At 42.3% G+C, this 15839-nt stretch overlaps 1 protein-coding gene across 2 annotated transcripts in view; it reads right to left on the bottom strand.

The window, feature by feature from the left end:
• Nucleotides 1-376: 376 nt before the first annotated feature.
• The window catches only part of USP48 (ubiquitin specific peptidase 48), a 55065-nt gene continuing 39602 nt past the window's right edge, over nucleotides 377-15839 (bottom strand). For both annotated transcript variants that reach the window (XM_044996128.1, XM_044996129.1), the window contains exons 19-28: nucleotides 12308-12369; nucleotides 11282-11392; nucleotides 10449-10579; nucleotides 10058-10164; nucleotides 5715-5819; nucleotides 4499-4654; nucleotides 3905-4030; nucleotides 3024-3072; nucleotides 2670-2696; nucleotides 377-2580 (exon numbers count right to left, since the gene is read on the bottom strand). In XM_044996128.1, coding sequence (XP_044852063.1) covers nucleotides 2558-2580; nucleotides 2670-2696; nucleotides 3024-3072; nucleotides 3905-4030; nucleotides 4499-4654; nucleotides 5715-5819; nucleotides 10058-10164; nucleotides 10449-10579; nucleotides 11282-11392; nucleotides 12308-12369 — 897 coding nt within the window. In that variant the 3' untranslated portion in view covers nucleotides 377-2557. The remainder of the gene's footprint in view (nucleotides 2581-2669; nucleotides 2697-3023; nucleotides 3073-3904; nucleotides 4031-4498; nucleotides 4655-5714; nucleotides 5820-10057; nucleotides 10165-10448; nucleotides 10580-11281; nucleotides 11393-12307; nucleotides 12370-15839) is intronic.

Below are 15839 nucleotides of genomic sequence, written 5' to 3'. Positions count from 1 at the left end.
TAATTTGGGAATGGTGAATAGTCAACAATCAGAAAATCAATTTGGACTGCGCTTAAGTGTTTACACGTATAGTGCTCCTTACTAGAGGAATCTGTACTATTGTTCTGCTACAGTTTAAATATCCTGAGACCCACGTGAAACGTGTTTTTTTTTTTTACTCTACTACTAAAATAAAGCCAGTAGGAAAGTTATCTATTGATCCTGCCATCAAACTGTCAACTCTCCGCTTTATGGCACATTCAACTCACAGGAAAAAAAAGTTTCAAACTGTGGAATTCTCAGAAATGCTAGAACAAGAAGATACAAATTTTACAGAAGATACCTGAACCAATTAATGTAAAAAATGCTTTATGCAATACATTAAAATACGAGAAGATAGACCATGTGTATGCACTTTAATAAGGCTTCAACAGCTCAAATGACAATTTTAGTCCAATATGTTTGCAAATACAGACAAAACGGTTAATGTGCCTTTGAACACATCTTGTACCTGTTTCCCCTGCACAGCTGTAAGATACAGCAATACCAAGGCCATTAGGTACATCTATACATTACCTCTGTAATTGTGTCTACTTATACATCATGGTTTACAGTTCTTCCCTGTGAAGTTTAAGAGACTTAGTTTTGGAACATTATAATCTCAAGGAAGAGACTCTAGTAACAAAAAAACAAAATTAAAAAACAAAATGACCCCCCACCCTCCCAAAAAACCAGCAAATTGAAAAAAATATCAAATTTCCAGGGGCTATGTACATGAGTGAGTGCTTCAGTCTAAAAAGAATAAAATCTCTTTCAGGCAAACAAGCCTGTTTTCAAGGGAAGTAGAGTTGCTTAATCAAGCACTAACAATAGCATATTGAACTTTTACTGAAGTCTTTACCTTGGGAAAGAATAAATTGCTCAGCTGCACTGTTTCATCTCTCTAAGATCCAGCCCTTTTATTGGATCCAAACCCTGTATCTTGAAGTAGAAAATCAAGATACATTAGAAATAATCTCAGTTTTAAGTCCCCTTTTCTGAATCATTTCCAAGCCATTATTTATGGCTTTACAACTGCTCCAAATAGGATACTTTATATCAATTGTTTTGCCACTCTCACTGGTCCAGACCTGCTGCCTGAATTCCCTACCACCTTCCCTAAATGGTTTCGGAGGGAGGGAGGAAAAAGATGGATTAAAACAGTACAGAGAAAAAGAACAAAGGTTAATCATTGTCTGAAGGAGCGCTATAACTAGTCTGATAAAAGGTAAATGTTAAAAAGAACACTATCCAGGTTACCGGGCCCAGGTTTTTAATATACCCTCCACGCCCGACCCCTTAAATCTGCCTGCAATGCTCATGGGATTGTTAAATACAGTAGTTTTGCTCTAAACAGCCAATTTAAAAACAGTAATAAAACACTGCCAAATCCCAAACTCAGCAAGAGGCTATTTTGCTAAGGGAGCACAGTTGAGCATGAAACTACCAGGAAATGTTTAACTTTATTATTAAAGATACCTTGACAGCGTCCTTTTAAATATTTGAGTGGTAAGCTATTTCCAGCTAATATTTAATAGGGTCAGGAAGAGATCCTTTCTGGGAATTACAGATGGTAAAAAAAAAAAATTAGCACATTCCTGAAAGCAAAAGGAAAATCTCTTCACATGAAAAATGTGCCCCAAGTATGACACCTCACCCCCTTCAGTATCTCTGATTCTGATGTTCTAGTGAAGATTAATTCAACATTCCTGAATTGATCAGTAGAGCGGAAATGGATTTCTGGCTCTTGGCAGTAGCATACTGGAGAAGATGTTATCAAAAGTTGTTAAAATATCCAACATTTCTAAAAACACATTTCACAGAGAAAGACCATGTGATTATTAAAGTTAGGATCATCTTCAAGTTTGAAAGTGAAACTGCAAAAGGATGGGCGTGTGATAGAGCCTCCAGAGACAGCAGAGAAGGCAGTTCCTTATCCCCCTTATCTCTGTGCTGAAGAGCCATTGATGGAAGGCTTTCACAGGCAAGCCACAGTTTACATTTTGGGGTACATATATGAAGTCTGAAAAAGCTAGTCATTCTTCACAATTAACAAATTATTTACTTCCATGCTGTACTGAAAGAGTAAGAGTGGATCAAAGACAGGATATCTGTAAGCAGGTTTATCTCTAAAGAGTTACTTTAGGACAGATCAAGATGTTTTTGATCTACTGTAATACTATTTCTTTATGGACAGATGACTGTGGTATGAAATCAGAGCAAGGAAACAATAGAATGCCTCTCCCTTCCTCAGCTAGAAATTTGTCTGTAAACATGATATATTGTTACTGCTACTATACTTTTACTTCTGTTTTATTAAATAAAATCTGAAACGCTCTCTTGAAGTCAGGATGTCTCTTCAGTGCAATCTGCTTTGACATAAGGCATTTGGGGCAGTCATTTCAGAATGGGTTTCTGCCTTCTGGAAGAGTCAAGCAACTGTTTAGTCCTATATCCACCTTTGCTTTTAATGCCCTACCATGTCAAAATCCTCTTCCTTTCTGGTCATTTCTCTGCTGCCAGAGGTTATAAAAAAACATTAGTGTCCAAGAAGACCAGTCCCTGTAAGTGAGAAAGCAAGAAAGAAGATTACACACATTCAAGATGAAATTAAGGTACGTTCAAATAAATGGAGAAGAAATAAGTCTTACCTTTAAATCCTTCTTCAGGCATACAAACTGAAAAGGAAAGATACCACATCAGAAACCTCTAATGACAACATGACTTCTAAAAGAAGAATCAGGTGTCTGAATTATAGCATATTGCAAGCTTCAACAACTTTCAGGGGCTGGCTACAGGGAAAGAATACTTCTGTCTTTTGCTAATTTCTCCTACCTTTCTACACGGTGACTTCAACTCCACAAATAAGCCTCTCTTATGCTTAACATTTTCTGTCCCAAATGCAGTACTACATGACCATAAATAATTTTTGTCAAAGCAACCAACCAGGAAAGAGTACAGTGGTAATAATGTGTTTTCACAAAGAAGAATGTTTCTAGAGTTACCTTGCATAACATCATCCATTGCTGCATAATCTGCAATTGGTTCATCAGCCTGTAAAACAAACCAAACACAGAACTGTAAAACAACACAAATACTAGAAGTTTAACAGTCCTATTAGCTAAGCAAGAGACTCTGGCAGATGTGCATTTAAACAGACCGGAGAAGAAAATAAATATCTGCTGCCAAAGAAGTTTTTCCAGTGGGGTTGGGGGGACAGTAAAAAGAGGACTGGTAGCACTTCTGAGGCTTTAGGATCCCCAGTTCAGTAATGTCTCTCTGTTTAGGAAGGGCTGTTTAAGCCTGTGCTTTAGTCCCACTGAAGTCAACTAAGCATATCCCAACTGGGGCCATTGTATTTTGTAGTGCTGCATGCTTACGAAGGCATGTACGTGCCCAGATATGGAAGCACCTACTGTCCTTTGCCCAACTGGCACCTGTTAAACTTACAAGTGCACAGGTTACTAGTGACACTAGTTAAGGCATTAGTTAGCCTTCACCATCAACAGCTCTTTATAGAATTTAAGATTTTTCTTCCCTCAAAAAGGAGGACAGGAAATTAAGTATGAAGAACTATACTGAGATTACACAGTTTAGTGCTCAAAAATCTAAGTGTGAAAATTAATTCTGATGGCCTTGTGCTTATGCGCTACAGCAGCTTTCACATTCATTACACACGTATACCTTCAGCTGTAGAAAAAATATTAACTTCTCAGATACCAATTAAAGACAATGCATGCATCCTAGGTGTTTTCAAATTGCAATATTTCCTGACTCAAATGCTTTACTGTGTAATCTCAATATTGTATTAGTGTAATTCTAAATTGATATAATTTCTGTTGCCAGTCAGTATTTCCTTTCAGCAGACCACCACAATTCTCATTACCTTTAATAAAATGACTGACTCTGGAATGACTCCAAGGGCGCCAAGTGTTGCAGTGTCATCATTTAGTATCTTCCCATCGATTGACAAATTCTGGTCAAACGGAGCAACTGAAAATGCATGCATGATCTGTGCCAACACAATAAAACACACCGATTTTGTGCAAAAGCAAAATATATAAGTCCTACACACACCAAATACTGTCCAAAAACATGTGTCTTAGGACATCATACAAAACGGAGTCACTGATTAGTATATCATTGTGGATGCCACTGCCCCACCCCTTCTACGTCGTCACAGAGAACCAATGAGCAGTGCTTTGCAAAAGCCCCCTTGTGCACTGCCGCCATCTGGTGCAGAAATGTGACAGTTCTGTATTTAGAGCCTTCCTCATCCGTGAAGTGGGAAACAAGATTTGGCTGTGAGTTACTATGACAGATCTTGGAGTATTTTTATACCTTCTTACACAGGAAAATCTAAAATAATGGCAACAGCTAGGAGTACAAGACGTCTAGATTTACTTCCTTGTCACCAGTGTGCATGCACACACGACAGCAGAGGAGAACACTATTTTTAGGAACAAAGGAAGTTCCTCACTTGTATTTTCAGCTCTTTCAATGTCTGGTTCGCAGAAACAAGTAGTGCCTTTTCCCCTCTGACTTTTCTGTGTCGCGTGCTCCGTCTGATGCCTTGCTTTTGATAAACAATGTAGTTCTGGTGGGATATCTTCTGTCGTTTTGCACCACCATTAGTCTAGGAACAAGAGTCAGAAACAGGAAGTTTGCTTACTGAATTTATGCATAATGCAAATTTTTCAATCTGCCTCTTGCCCAGGTGGCCTTGTAAATAAGCTATTTAAGCAAGAGACGCCACAAAAAATTAAAGTACATCTGTGATAATCAACTGACGCACACAGGCATCAGAGAGGTTGCAAGTACTGAAGGACTTGCTCAAAGATATCCACATTTCCATTTTTAACTCGAAAACAGAATGGAGTACTGAACCACTTTTCAACGTGTGTTAAATATTTAATGTCGTAGTAACCACTTCTCTCCAAAAAAAGTACAGGAAGGAAGGCTCTGCCAAAGTCAGGGGTTACCACCACTGGAAGGTAATACCTCAGTATTTCTATGGGTACCAGGAAGAGCATGCATCACTGTTAGGACAGATAGACTAGGAAAGTTTAAGAATTCTAAGCCCAAATTTTTATAGGTTCCAAACCTATGAAGTCCTCTAGGTTCTACGTTTCTTTTCAAGAAGGTAAGTTAAGTGAAGTAATATCTTTTATTGGATCAACTTCTGTTGGTTAAAGGTACAAACTTTCAAATTACACAGAATTCTTCTTCACTTACCTCGTGACTGATATACTGGGACAACATGGCTACAATGCTTTTAAAGAAGATGACTTAATATCCACCATTTTTGTGGGGTTCACAAAAACTACATGTTCAGTAATTTAATAAAACCTTGAACTTGGAGAGCACCTTCTAACAGAGCTTTAAAATGTGCTTTACATTTAATGCATTTTCACAATATCCTGTAAGATGTACTAACAAGGAAACTAATCAAAACAATATTAGCTCCACAACCATATTAGACACACAGGAGCAAAGAGCAATTGGTTTGTCAAATGGAACAAAAGGGTACGGAAATTTTAATTTTAAGACGGTATTACAACAATAAGCTTAAAATAAAGAAGCTGATATATTTCTGGTTTCAACTGCTAACAGTAAATATAAGAAGATTCCTGTATTGTCAGAGCTGGACACTTTGCTAGAGGGAAACTCAAAATTGCAGCTTTTTAGATCTTTACCTGGTTAAAATCTGGATCCTGTTCCCCTTCTGGTTTGGCTTCCTCCCTTTCCTCTTCAGCTTCTGAACTGCTCACATTCAGTTCTGGAGCAGCTTCCTTCATTACCTGAAGTTACACAAATCACATACTGCGCAACTCTGTTTCAACAGCACAAACTCAGGTTGTCCCAGGCCTTTTAGCAGGTTGCTTTTAGAGCATTTTTAAGGGTGCTACCTTAATAAAATTAGCTTAAATAGGGCACAAGGTCAAGTGACCATAGTGGATAAAACATCAACGGCGCCGTCAAGCCCTAACCCAGGCAGATATTTGGAGTGCATCAACCTAGGACATAAACTAGAGTTTTGTCTCTTACAGCTTGGTAACACAAATATAGCTTGTAAATGATCTTTTAATGGATTCTGGCTAAAATGGGACAAACTATCTGCTGCTTCCTGTAGCTCTTTCTCTGACCTGACCTCAGTGTGTTGAGAGAGCTGTAACAAAGAGAAACTAATATTCTCCATAAATGACACATACACAACTGACGTGTGGTTGCATTTAGCAGATTGACAGAAGTGCGCATTAGTTATTTATTGGTCTGTCTGCAGTTAATTTGTAAGTAAGCTACAGATAAATAATTTATACATATCCATCCCTACATTACTTCATGATAAATGTACCTACCCTACACTAATGTACGTATTTACACTTGTGCTAGGCTCCTCAAATAGTGTCGGAGGCTGGAATTTTCAAGGGAAAATATGGAAGTTACGCATACTCCCACCTGAATGCCTCAGAGCACGTTAACCCATCTAGGTGTATGCTTCTCCATACATGTATTTTGCAATTAAAGAAACCAGCACATCTTCTAAACCAGGGGTCGGCAACCTTTCAGAAGTGGTGTGCCGAGTCTTCATTTATTCACTCTAATTTAAGGTTTTGCATGCCGGTAATACATTTTAACATTTTTAGAAGGTCTCTTTCTATAAGTCTAAAATATATAACTAAACTATTGTTGTATGTAAAATAAATAAGGTTTTTAAAATGTTTAAGAAACTTCATTTAAAATTAAATTAAAATGCAGAGCCCCCCGGACCGGTGGCCAGAACCTAGGCAGTGTGAGTGCCACTGAAAATCAGCTTGCCTTCGGCATGCATGCCATAGGTTGCCTACCCCTGTTCTAAACATTGAGCATGAATTGCAGCATTCTCAAAGTTATTAGCAGTTTATCAAAGTTCTCACGTTTACAGAATATACAACCGTGGCTGCAAGGTGAAGAGACAAACTGCCCATCTTCCACCCTAAATTTACATATATATCTTAATATACATCTTTAACTAGATTTATACTAGTTACTGCTAAGTACCTATATCTGCCCTGAACTGAAGGCGAGTGTAGTGACAAATAAAGCTTAACTGATTTACGAAGCCAAATAAATTTATGTTGCAGAAAGTTATTAGTTAAAATACCCACTGTTTAGTGAGCAGTCACTCCCAGGAACACCATAAACCTTGGTGCGATGACACCAGATGTTAATGGGCAGTAACAACATTTTGGTACTAATGATTTTTCTCATCAATTTAAAACTTTTTTAAATGCCCTTGTACATGATCACATATACAAAACTTTCTTAAGTAGAGATCCAGTTGATTAAAAATCTCATCTAGAAATAATTTGCAAGGTCCCACCAGTTCTACCTACATGCAGATTCTACGCTAGTACTCAAAATCTGCTCACCTCTGCAGAGACCGAGCAAATTTCTGTGCCTGAAAATATGACTTTCAGCAACTCGAAAGCCATCAGAGCCCTAGCTGCTTCTGTTAACTCATACTCATTATTTAAAGCTAGATTTAAACATGCAAGGACCTGAGCCACTCAACTATTATTGACTTCACTGGGCCCTGAGGGTGCTCAGCACCCTTCAGAAGGCAGAGCCTCTCCCAGGATCTGGCCCTGACCCAAAAAGAAAAACAATTCTTACTGTTCCATTTATTTTCCTCTGAAACTGATAGCAGATGAGATAAAATGAACAACAGCTATTTCAACTTCTTCACCCACACGGGCTAGCTTGTACACTTACAGCTACTAGTGTAACCCCCACACGGCCAGTGGAACAGTGGACTGAGCCTCTCAGTGCTTCTCAATGACCGGTTCGCGGACTGGCGCCAGTCCCTGAGATCTCCCTGACACAGTTTAGGAAGGCAGCAAGCCAGTGCCTGGTATCAAAAAGGTTGAGAAACACTGCTTTAGAGGGTCCTACCCTATGGACTACATACAACAATAATGGCTACCAGAGCCTTATGACACCATTTCCAGCATGCCTGCAGTCAGGCATGGAGACAGAATGCACTAGAAACGCCTACTGAGGCCAAAAGGGAGGCTTCCACGTGGGGTGATCTGGACAGGCAATTTACTGGGGCTGCTCAGGGAGTCTCTGATTAACACCCGCTCCCCGAAGGGAGCCTTTGATCTGCTGTGGGATTCAGTGCATAGGTCAGGCAGTTCCAGCCCTACAGAGACCAGTGTCCAAAGTGGCAGAAATACGACCTGACACCACTGACTGAGGCAACTCCACAGGACTCCAGATCAGGGAGCCAGCAGAGGACCCTGCCCCACAATAAGACGATACAATAAAAGGGCCCACTCTTAAGCTGGCCAAAGCTCACAGCACTTCTCTCTGGACTCATTCCCAGCATACATTCTACCCGGGCAGGTTCCACGGAAGGAGCTGGGGGTTAGGAAGAGTCAAGAGGGTTGGGGGTGGGAAGTGGTTGGTTCTGGTCAGTAATTTTTAATTAACCCTTTCCCTTCCCCAGATCCAATTTTCCTATTCTCAGCGAAGTCCTCTTTGTTATACTGTTATTTTGGGGTTTGTCATTCCTTTACTGGGGGTTTTGTTTATATATTTTATTGTATCGCGTGTACTGGGTTTTATACTCCTTGCAAGCAGGGGTAGAATTATTCATTTTCACAAGGGACAGCACCTCTTGAGTCTCAGGCACAGTGACGAGTCACAAGGCATCACAAAGGCCTGGTCTACACTAGGGGGGGGTTCGAACTAAGGTACGCAAGTTCAGCTACGCGAATAGCATAGCTGAACTCGAAGTACCTTAGTTCGAAGTACTTACCCGTCCTCACAGCGCGGGATCAACGTCCGCGGCTCCCCCGTCAACTCCGCCACCGCCGTTCGCGGTGGAGGAGTTCCGGAGTCGACGGGAGCGCGTTCGGAGTTCGAACTATCGCGTCTAGATGAGACGCGATATATCGAACTCCGAGAAGTCGATCGCTACCCGCCGACCCGGGCGGGTAGTATGGACGTACCCAAAGAAGAGGGGAGATGCCTCTCCACGCTGCTAGCACCGGAGAAGACACTCGAGCCCCACCTTGAGAGAACGGTTACCCTACGTAGGCCTAACATGTTTAGTAGAGACAAACTAGCTAGTAACTCTTACAAAATAGAATAAAATGTCACGAACTGAACATAATGCACTGTGCAGCCACTTCACAAGAGCCTGAGTTCACAGATCTCCTGACAGCTGAAAAGTTAAACGTGTTTCAGGGAGCTGTTGGTAGCCGGTAAAATTAGTAAAATCTGTCCCTCCTATCCACTATGCCCTCTGAAAAACTCCTAGTACAACAAAACCCTGTGACTGTCCCGCACTAAAGTGCCTCTATCGTGCTACCATCAGCTGGTTCTTGCCAGCTTATCTGAAGAGTTTTCCTATAATGAGCCTTGGTTTCTCACCCAGAACTACAGAGCATTAAAACACACCTAAAAGACGACTGGAGGCTTACTGTAAGAACCTTCAGATATTTGTAAAGCAAGTTCTAGGGCCATTAGTTACCCTGTAAAATGCTGTTTAAGTTTTTGGTATAGTAAATTTACAACCTAAACTTGTGTTTGATTTTTAAAAAGCATCTTGACTCACCAGTAGTGAGCACTGGAGAAAAACAAACAAACAAAAAAAACCCCCAAACATCCAAATCTACTGTAATGAAAGTTTAATATTTATGAGGACATTTTGGTTTGGTTTAAACCAGTAGTTTGAAGAGTAACAATAGCATTGGTGCTTTTCTCAAGAGTTTCTAATAAGAGAGCATGCAGATTGCTTCAAACCGGCTCTAGAATCATCAAAAGTCACCTGTGCTGAAGAGGTATCCTCAACATAGCAGCTCCCACTGAGAGCCCATTTGCAGAATGGAGGCACAGAAACAGTGCTGAGTAATTTCTCATGCAGCACAGGAATTCTCTTTTCCAATATATATTTTTATTTGATAACTATTTTTATATCTATCTTGGCTACTACTCAGTACAGTTTACCTTTAACAAAATTCAGCGAAGATTAGCAGTGAGGGATCAGTACCTTTTTATTATCCACCACTTTATGTACATAGATGGTGGCCTGGGTGTACTCACGCAGGTCCCTCTGCTGCTGGCATAACAATCCTTCTCTGCATTCTGGACACAGCTCTAGAAGGATAAACAAGGAAAGCATGGTTAAAATGCCAACAGATATTTTGGTGACACTGACATTACATAAGGTACCACTACAAATATTCACCACCTTCATGATTAAACTGAGAGTAGCTTCCACAATGGGGGTATATTTTCCAAACTCTGTATCTTTTCCACTCCTCCCTTAAATTCTGACCCTGTATGCTAAAATGGCAGCTCCCTCTCCAAACCCCACAAGGGAGCCAGTACCAGCTGGAAAAGCTATTCTACAGACACTGGTGAAGATAAGACTCACTTACTGGGCTCAGAATCGAAAAGCGTGCTCTCAGGGCTCGTCTCAGCAGTTTGCATTCTGATGATTTTGATAACGTGATCCACAACAAATAGTTTTTGTATTGCCTCCCACTCACTGGGCCATATTAGAGCTATACTGTGCAAAGAAACACAACATGCTTCATGACATAGAAAAACCAAACCACAAGTTTTCAATTACAGCTGTGTAGCTTAGTTGTCAATAAAGGAAACTCTGTGCACAAGCCTTACAAGTGCACTGGGCTTTAGGTTTCAGAACCTTTTAAATGTTAACAAGAACAGTCTCTCTACCACCTAAAGCAAAACTATGCAGGGAGGAAGGATTGAGATGGAAGAAAAAGTATTAAAAAGTGGAACATGTGTTACATTTAGCTCTGTGCCCCGAAGAAGCAATCCCACAAAGCATGAAATCCATTGATGGTATCTGATACTTTGAAGGGAAGTCTTGTGGAAATCAGCTTTGAGAAGATCTGTGTCCATTCTGATGGTAAAGGTAAGGAAGTGAGTTTCCAGTGTCAAATAATAGTCTCACTTGAGCTCATTCCTAATAATAAATTCTACTTTACTGATCATATTTCTTTCTTCAATGCCAGCCTTGCTGCTGCAGAGCACATCACTGAACACGTAAGGTACTTTCTGTGTGAAGATTTATCTAAAGGCGTAAAGGGGTCTTCACATCAAGGTAATTCAAAAACAGAGGGAAATGTTACAATTACAGAGATCAACAGTACTGTCCTCATGAGTCATTTGGTTCACATATTCCTGGAGGCCGAGAGAGAAATACCTGACAAAGGAAGACAAGTGAACAGAAGAAACTCACAGTTTAGAGTCTTCTTTGGTCATGGAAGCAAATGTGAACATGAGGCCCCCATGTGGGCAGAGAAGAGCACTGTTTCCTACTGATGATACAGGACTGCATCTTGTAGGCCTCCTGCTCAAACAGGAGAAGGGAAAACAAATGTGTACTTAGCATGGTTAGACAGAGCTAAGTGGATTTTTTTGGCAGCTAAGTAAATTTACCAAAAAATACACATATGGGCATGGGAACTACTCATGAATGTGGGTCAAATATGGCAAATTATTTCAGCTGAAAACAACCTGTGTTTTATTGTAAACAGCTAAATGCTTTGAATTGACATTGTTTTGAAAAGGCTGATTTGTAACAACATTCAATATGTTTTTGTTTGACCCAAGCAATTTTAATTTTGGTTTTTCATTTTGGTGAGAAAAACCGATTCAAAACTAGCATAATTTGGGGGATTTTTCACTGAGCTCTAGTTAGACATCACACAGTTATGCTATCTCCTTAACAAGAAATCAAAAGTCAGCAAATAGCGCTGAGAAGAGAGATAAGCAGAGCATTTAAATTTGTGATTTTGTAGAAAAGTAGCCAAAATTCAGTAGTATTAGACTGTTAGGCTCAGGGAATCATATATGGGTTTTTTTTATTTTGGGATGTTATTCTTGTATCTAGCACTGAAGGGAGATTTTTATCTCCTATTAATGACAGACTAAGAAGCAGGACTGAGTTATGTCCTTTGACCAGGATATAGCTTTAGTCATGAGAAAAAACTAAATCAATCTGGTATCTAACTTGACCTTCTCCTTCAGGCAGAGTAAACATGAACATTCGCTGTTTCTCAGAACCTATAACAACCAATACCAACTTAAAAATCCCAGTGCTTCCTTATTTCCACAAGGTCAGTCACTACACAGCAAGATATTTTAATTTTAGCACAATTCTACACTGCACCATACAAACATCATCCAAAAGTCAAATTACTACATATAAACCTAAAAGGAATAAAAGGAGTTCAGTGAAGATTTAAAATATGAACCAATTTACCTTACAAATTTCCTCCATTCTTCTACAAAAAACTGTGATACAATGTAGAGCTCATCTGTCTCCTGGAAAAACAGACTTCATTTAAATTAACCTAACAATGGAGATAGAAAAAACCTAAGTTTTCACTGTCTTTGTTATACCTGCTCCTTTTCAAGATCCTAATATTCTTTACAATAACTCCGTTCAAGTGTGACTTCTGAAAGCCAACTACAATAATTTAAGATCAAGTACCAAGAACATAGCGCACAGCGAACCCCTGTGTTACTGCTTATATTATATTAGAAAGTTAATTCAGTTTTGTACCCAATTATCTTCAATCCATTGTATAAATTATTTCTACTGAACTCCAGCAAGCCTTATGGCATACACAGCCTGTGATTAACCAGCAGAGCATATTATACTAACTGTAGCAGGGGTCGGCAACCTTTCAGAAGTGGTGTGCCGAGTCTTCATTTATTCACTCTAATTTAAGGTTTTGCGGGCCGTAATACATTTTAATGTTTTTTAGAAGGTCTCTCGCTATAAGTCTATACATTATATAACTAAACTATTGTTGTATTATAATATAAACACGGTTTTCAAAATGTTTAAGAAGTTTTATTTAAAATTAAATTAAAATGTTGATCTTACGCCACTGGCCTGCTCAGCCTGCTGCTGATCTCAGGTTCTGTTCACCTCGGCTGGCAGCGGGCTGTGTGGGGCCTGCGGCCAGGACCCCGGCTGGCAAGGGTCCGGCAGCCGGAACTCCAGACCAGCAGTGGGCTGAGCCGCTCAGCCCACTGCCGCTCAGGGGTTCCATCCACCGGCCACTGCCAACCGGGATCCCGGTTGCCGGACCCGCTCAGCCCGCTGCCAGTCTGGGGTCCCGGCCCTGCCCACATACAGTGGGTACCTACCTTCTCCCTGGTTCTGGCCCATTCTCTTCCTCTCTCTGCACTGAGCTGAGGGTGGGAGTGCACTGAGCACAAGGCTGGGGGAGAAGGGTCTGGCCAGGAGTTAGAATGAGGGAGGGGGCTCAGGGTTGGGGCAGGAGGTTTGGGTGTGGGGCACTTACCTGGGCAGCTCCCATTTCGTGCGAGGAGTGCAGGTGGGAATGTGGATGGGGGCGGAGGAGCTCCCGTTTGGTGCTCAGGGTGGAGGTGGGGATATGGGGGGTGCAAGAGTCAGAATGTGGGGGGTGCATGGGGCTGGGTACGTGGGGGGGTGCAAGAGTCAGGGCAGAGGGCTGGGGGCATGTCAGAGGGGTGCAGGTGTCAGGGCTGGGGTTGTCGGGGGGGCACGCCAGAGTCAGGGCTGGGGTTGTCGGGGGTGTGTGTGAAGGAGTCAAGCAGAGGGCTGGGTGTGCATGAAGGGGGTACAGGGCTCAGGGTACGGGCCTGGGGTGTGTGTGGGGCTGCGGGGCTCAGGGCTGGGTGTGTATGAGGGGGGTACAGGGCTCAGGGTGTGTGTGGGGCTCAGGTGTGGGTGTGTGTAGGGGGGGTATCAGGTCAGGGGGCTGGAGGGCATATGCCCCTATTCCACCCCCCCCCCCCCAAGGCCCTGCGCCTGTGCTTCTTCGCTGACTCTGCTCCTTCCCGACCCCCTCCCTTGCAAGGGCCATCAGCTGATTGGCCAGGCAGGGCGGGAGGGATGGAGAGGCGGAGGAGGGGAAGAGGCTGGGGAGCCAGCAGGACCAAGCTTCCGCCCCTTGCCCCCGCGCGCGCCGAGGGGGGTAGCAGAGAAGAGCGAGCAAGATTTTTAACGGCACGCTCCTGCCTGCCGGCACTCCAGCAGGCAGCAGCATGCCATTAAAAACTGGCTCGCGTGCTGTCTTTGGCACACATGCCATAGGCTGCTGACCCCTGAACTACAGAGTTGCAGACTGCTGCTTCGATGGGCAGATCTCTTTGCACACAAAAGGGGCTACTGGCATTCTTCCATTCCCCACCCCCAAGTTCCCTGTGTGCCAGCCTCCCATTCCCATTATTTCAGGGACTCCCTATAACCCCCGCCCCAACATACATGCCAGAGGCGTTGTCCCCCTTATTGCTCCCCTCTGCCCATACCAGGATCCCCCCGTTCTCTCTGCCCCATGCCACTGTGTATCCCCCATACCATTATCCTTCATTTTCTCCTTCGGGGCTGTATGTCCCCTCATGCCAGAGCCCCCTATTCTCCCTCCATCCCAGGAGCTCTCTGTGCATCCTTATTGCCTCCACCATTCTTAAGTCGTTCAGGGCATCAACATGTTGAACTCTACTGGGGGGAGGGGCAGAGGTGGGATGGGGATGGAGTTATGCAGCAATGTTGTAATGTCAGCCAGGAACTGGTTCTTTGATCTACAGAAAATTACAGAGATGACTGAACTTGCTGGATGTGCTAATCAGAAGCCGGGGCTGTCACCCCCTCATTTCCCCTTTCTGGTTTTCACCAAAATCAACAGGGTTCTGCCCACTGATGTTAGAACATTCCCTGAAATTTTGGAATTGATTTGATGTGGTGTTCAAAAGCTGCATTCAAACAGAGGAATATTAATGTGTATAAAACGCTCCTCTTGCTGCTACCACAATACCCGCCCACACGCTCAGTGAGGTGACAGTGAAAACAGCCTTGCTACTCCTATCATGAGTGGCTCCAAGAATTCACAACCCCTACCCTACCTGTGACTTGTTTGCTGCTTAAAGACACTCCACTCCCTCTCTAGAGTTTTTGCCTGCTGCTGGAAGAGACACACACCAAGTGTATAGCAAGACAAAAACCCTTCCCTCCAGTAGGGTTCAGAATGGAATTCTCCAGCACTGCATCAACAGCTAATGCTCTAAACCCAGTCCTGTGGTGCAGAAAATTAATTAGTACCGCTTCCATGTGAAATTGCTCAAAGGTGCTGCTCTTACTGCTGGCTCAGTACCATGGGAGCGGCAGGTGTAGGTAACACAGCTACTGTCAAGTTACTTTCTTCTACAATGTATTGAGGAGAGCAAGGGCCAAATGCTGCCTTCAGACGAGGGTGTACCTCTCAGGACAGAAAAAAATATATATATTCCAATAAACAAATTAACCAATTAAGTATCACCCTAAGTATCACCAAAGAGCAAACCACTGTGGCACTAATTATATCAGCAATTGGTTGATAAAAAGGAAATTCCTTTCTTTGGTAAATTTAAGACTTGACTTGCAAAACAAGAACAGTGGAAACAGCTTCTCTTTTGAAAGAACAAAAAAGACAAAAAACTTGGATGGTGGGCTGCTATTTCTACTCTCACTTCTTCCCGCTGAGCTGGGCTGTTCTAGCCTGTTCCCACAGATGGCCCCAAAGACCCTTTCAGCATGCAACTTTTCACTACAGCCTTTTCCCATCAAGACATACACAAACATCTCCTCTCTGGAAAGCTAGCACCACACAGGATGCTAGAAGAAAGAAAGATGGATGATTACAGGAGGGAGAAAAGGAGCAGGAGCAGCAGCTAGGTTACTGTGACAAATGATCTGGATGCTTGACAAGACCATCTGGAGAAAGCAGGTGGCGGATGTGGGACCAAAAGGTAGGGGATAA

The sequence above is a fragment of the Mauremys mutica genome, chromosome 21, assembly GCF_020497125.1.
Source record: "Mauremys mutica isolate MM-2020 ecotype Southern chromosome 21, ASM2049712v1, whole genome shotgun sequence".
In the NCBI taxonomy this organism is placed as follows: Eukaryota; Metazoa; Chordata; order Testudines; family Geoemydidae; genus Mauremys; species Mauremys mutica.
This window is presented reverse-complemented; position numbering and strand designations above follow the sequence as displayed.